Source organism: Polistes canadensis, unplaced genomic scaffold, assembly GCF_001313835.1.
Source record: "Polistes canadensis isolate GaletaPanama2010 unplaced genomic scaffold, ASM131383v1 scaffold_40, whole genome shotgun sequence".
Taxonomy (NCBI): Eukaryota; Metazoa; Arthropoda; class Insecta; order Hymenoptera; family Vespidae; genus Polistes; species Polistes canadensis.
The window spans coordinates 674,451-678,734 of record NW_014569587.1 but is presented as its reverse complement, the minus strand read 5'-3'; the positions used below and the strand labels follow the sequence as shown (position 1 = coordinate 678,734).

General features: G+C 30.6%; 1 protein-coding gene across 7 annotated transcripts in view; it reads left to right on the top strand.

Moving 5' to 3' along the window:
- Nucleotides 1–4,284, top strand: part of LOC106784802 (disintegrin and metalloproteinase domain-containing protein 10-like) — a 43,118-nt gene that overhangs the window by 11,750 nt on the left and 27,084 nt on the right. For all 7 annotated transcript variants that reach the window (XM_014744718.1, XM_014744716.1, XM_014744717.1 and 4 more), the window contains exon 5: nucleotides 2,356–2,503. In XM_014744718.1, coding sequence (XP_014600204.1) covers nucleotides 2,356–2,503 — 148 coding nt within the window. The remainder of the gene's footprint in view (nucleotides 1–2,355; nucleotides 2,504–4,284) is intronic.

The window sequence follows — 4,284 nt, the reverse complement described above, 5'->3', positions numbered from 1 at the left end:
AAAAATAGCAGTAAAAAAAGCTATTATTATAACAGGAGAAAGAAGAAGAAGAAAATAATCGAATATAGTGTTCTATATTTAATATCACATATGCACACGTATAATAATAATTGAATTATATATATTATAATTTATTAATCGAAGTAGAATGAAATGATCCTTCTAACGTTTGGTACAGGAAGACGTTTCTAACGAAACAGCATGTGCGTGTTGTGTCTTTTGCTCGCTTATACTTTTCATTCAAAGTGCAAATGATGATGCACGACGGTTGGATTGAAATCGCAAGTTTCCTGAAATGCATTGACAATGTTAAATCGTGGTAAATGCATCTGACAGAGAGCAACCGCTTAATAGTCAACACTTCCCTTTGTCCCCGTGACTTCCTTTTGTTCTTGATCGGTACTTAGCCAAACAATAGGACGCGACCCCAAATGGCACTTTAATTGTGCGTAGATACGAGTAATGCAGAGATTCTTGAGTGACACTCGTGCCACCTCCTTGCTATTACTTTTATCTTTTTTTTGCTCATAAAAAGGCTTCTGGGCTTCCCCGTTCTGTTCTGTTCTTTCTACCCTAACCCTTTCCCTCGATCTACCAACCTCCTACACTTTGTTTTTGTGTCCTTTTTTTCTCTCCCTCCCTCCGTTTACTCTTCTTTTTATTTTTATTCTTCGCGTGTATATATACACATACACATACACACATTGTCATGATTTTAACTCGACCGTCGCCTCGACGAGTTTTGCGAGAATAATGAAAAACAAATGTATTATTTACACTAGTTCGTAACGTTTTCCAACCTGTCCAAGGTATTTTCTCGTCAACCCGCATTTCATTTCTGTTATGTCCTGCTATTTTATTTATTTTTTTTTTTTTGTTATTTACCACTCGTAGAATAGATACACACGGAGAGTATATTTTCGTTCAACGATAAGATATTTTTTCTATTTTTCTATCATATTTCTATTGTACTTTTTCTATCTTTTTCTATCTTTCTTTTTTTTTTCTTTTCTTCTTTTAAATTTATTTGCGAAATATTTCGTTCGACGGCGCGAGGGGGTCAGTTATTTAATTCAATTTCAAGTTCTCTTGTACTTTGGCGTGGAGTAAATTAAAAAAATTTTGTTCATCGTGCAGAGGAACACGGAAATTCTCTCCCCATCGTCATTTCAACTCTAACGAGTCTATTTACTTTGACGTACTCCTTTCGTTTTACGTATTTACATAGTATACAAGTATATAAGTACATAGATATATATATATATATACATATGTACATGAAAGTATCTCTATAAATATAATTAGAAGTTTTGAGAAGTACGAGAAATGATATATTTTAGTCAGCTCGTGACAACCAGTGAAAGTTTTCACCAGCATTAAACAACCTACGTGATCTTGAAATTCGCATTTGTTAATAGATCATATTTCTATTTCATTATTCTCATTAAAATTATACTAAGAATTTTTTTTTTTTTTTTATGAAATCTTCGAAAGTCAAGTCGATTGCATTATTACGAAAAATTTTGTACAAAAGAATGGGGAAAAAAAAAACGATACCGAACTGACCGAGGGGTACGTTTTTATAAAAAAAAGCGTATACCTCAATTATATCCCTCTCATTAAATATTTTTTCTCATTTTAAACGCGCGTTTGCAGAAAAAAAAAGGAATGAAATAGTAATAAAAAGGGAAAAAGAAAGTAAACGTTCCCTTCGATGAACGACATAACACACCACCACCATATACCCGTTTAATTCTTCTTTGTAATTTAATTACTTTGCGAAATAACGAGATAGTCCTTACTATATCCTATATATTATACGATAGTCCAATTTTATTTTCATGATATATTTCTTTTTTATTATTATTATTATTATTATTATTTTTCCAATTCTTCTTTTTTTTTTTTTGTTTTCCTTATAATCGTACTAATTTCGTTAATTTGATTCAACGGCGTGGAATATACTTATCAAACAATCTTGCATTCGTTTGAATTAATTAAGCTTTGTATTCTCATTTATTTTTCTTTTTATTTTTTTTATTTTCTATTAAAAGGAATAGAAACTGACAAAATTATTTCGACAATGAGTATATTCCAATAAGATATATATATTTCTATTCTTAGTTTAACGAACAGTGAATATTATGACGCATTCTCACGCGATTTCCGATCACGAGTTTATCTATTAAACGCGTGTGTATATACAATACTAACACATGAATTATTTTTCTTTTATTTAAGTAGCACGTAATAAATGTATGCATGTAAGTGCATGTAAATATATTTTATATATGTACATATATATATATTTATTTTTTTCCGTATTAATCGAACGGTACTTAACATATGTTTCAGGGATAACACGTAGATCATACATCAGATACTACGAGCCAGCTTCTTATGACACGATATCCTTGAAACGTCATCGCGACAGGACGCGTCGTGACATCTCCGATTCTACCGAAAATCAACCACTCATTTTACGCTTGAAAGCATTGGATAGGTACGTTTAAACTTTGATCTAAACGTAAAATAATATTTTTTTACTCTTTTACAAACAAAAAAGAACAAACAACTCGTTGCAATATGTTTCGTATTATATTATTTTTTGTCAAAACGTAAAAAAAAAAAAGATAAAAAGAAGGAAAAAATAGCGTTCGAAAACGAAGGTTAAGTTAATTGACGTAAAATTTAATAAAAGTAACGCGATTTAGTGTTTACAAGAGAAAGAGTAAGAGGGAGGGTGGTGGAGGAGAGGAAGGGAAAGTGAGAAAGAACTATACAAGGTCATCGACGTGCAAGGTATTATACCTATCTATCTATCTATCTATCTATCTATCTATCTATCTACTTACCTACCTACCCGTCAGGTGTATCCTTGACAGGTCAGTAAGCAGGGATCCAATTAAGGCCACGTTCGTGTAAAACGCGTTACGTTTCCACGTTGCGGTGGATCTTATATAGATCCGTGTACGGATTACCAATAATGTGTCACTGTTCTTCGTATTTCGAGGGTGAAAGTCGAAAAAGGGGTGACATATCTTTTTTATTTTTTTTTTTCCGAGAATAAACCCGAGAACAAGATAATCCGAGAATTATTCGTGAAAATACTAACAAGTTATTGGTGAACACTTTTATTTTTATTTATATTATTACATATTTTCATTCTCTCTTTCTCTTCTTATTTTTTTTTTTTTTTTTCGATTTATTTACCGATCTAAAGTTACACGAAAAGTTTCAAGAGTATAAGAGAGAGAGAGAGAGAGAGAGAGAGAGAGAGATAGAGAAAAGAAAATGAGATTATTTTGTTGTTTTTCAAGATTATTAAAGTTCGTGGATTATTTTAAAAAAAGAACAAATTGGGGAAATATTTAATCTTCGTAGAAAATATAATATGTAATATATAATGTATGTATTTTAAATGTTTTTTTTTTGTTTTGTATGTTATTCGATAATTTATATAAAATAATAATTATGTCGATCACACCATAGTGTATATTATATTATAATATTATACCTCAAATTAATTCGAATATTATTATTTTATTTTGTTTTTTATACATTTTGTATAAAATTGTATTAAATGAAGTCGGGTTAATTTTTGGATAAATAACTTTTTCTTCAAGTAAAATGGTGTATAATATATATATACATTGTTTAATATTTATAGAGGGATTATATATTTGTAGTGTACGCGTTAGTTATAATGCCGGCCAGGGGGTTGTTAAGTTACACCGAATGGTGGTAGTTGTATTTCTCTGATTCGATAGACGAGGAAACCTGGTGCTTGATTTGTGGCTGATTCTAGGAGGATGAAGTTCCGAACAAACTTCGACGTTAAGTCGATCCTACTACTCTCCCTGCCCTTTCCTCTCCAATCCCAACCCCCTCCTATGATTTCTGATTTCAAAGGAAGCAATTAGAACATCACGGAAAGGTATTTCTACGATCGTAGGAATAATCTATCGATGGATATCTCGGTCTACCAAATGTAAAAGGTTGAATTGTACGAAACGGAAGATGTGAAGAAAATCGAACAAATTCTCGATTCGATTAAATCTCGTGTATATTTCTAATTCGATATAAGGAAACTATTTGTCTGTCTTTATTTTTCTTATTGCAATCTCGACTATAACAAATATTTATATAATATTTATAATAATATATATATATAATATAAATATAAATTTGCGCCTTAATAATGGCAATAAAATACGATTAAATGAAAAAAGTATTTTGATATGACACCGTTCAATAATATATTTAAATGATGTTACGTTAATT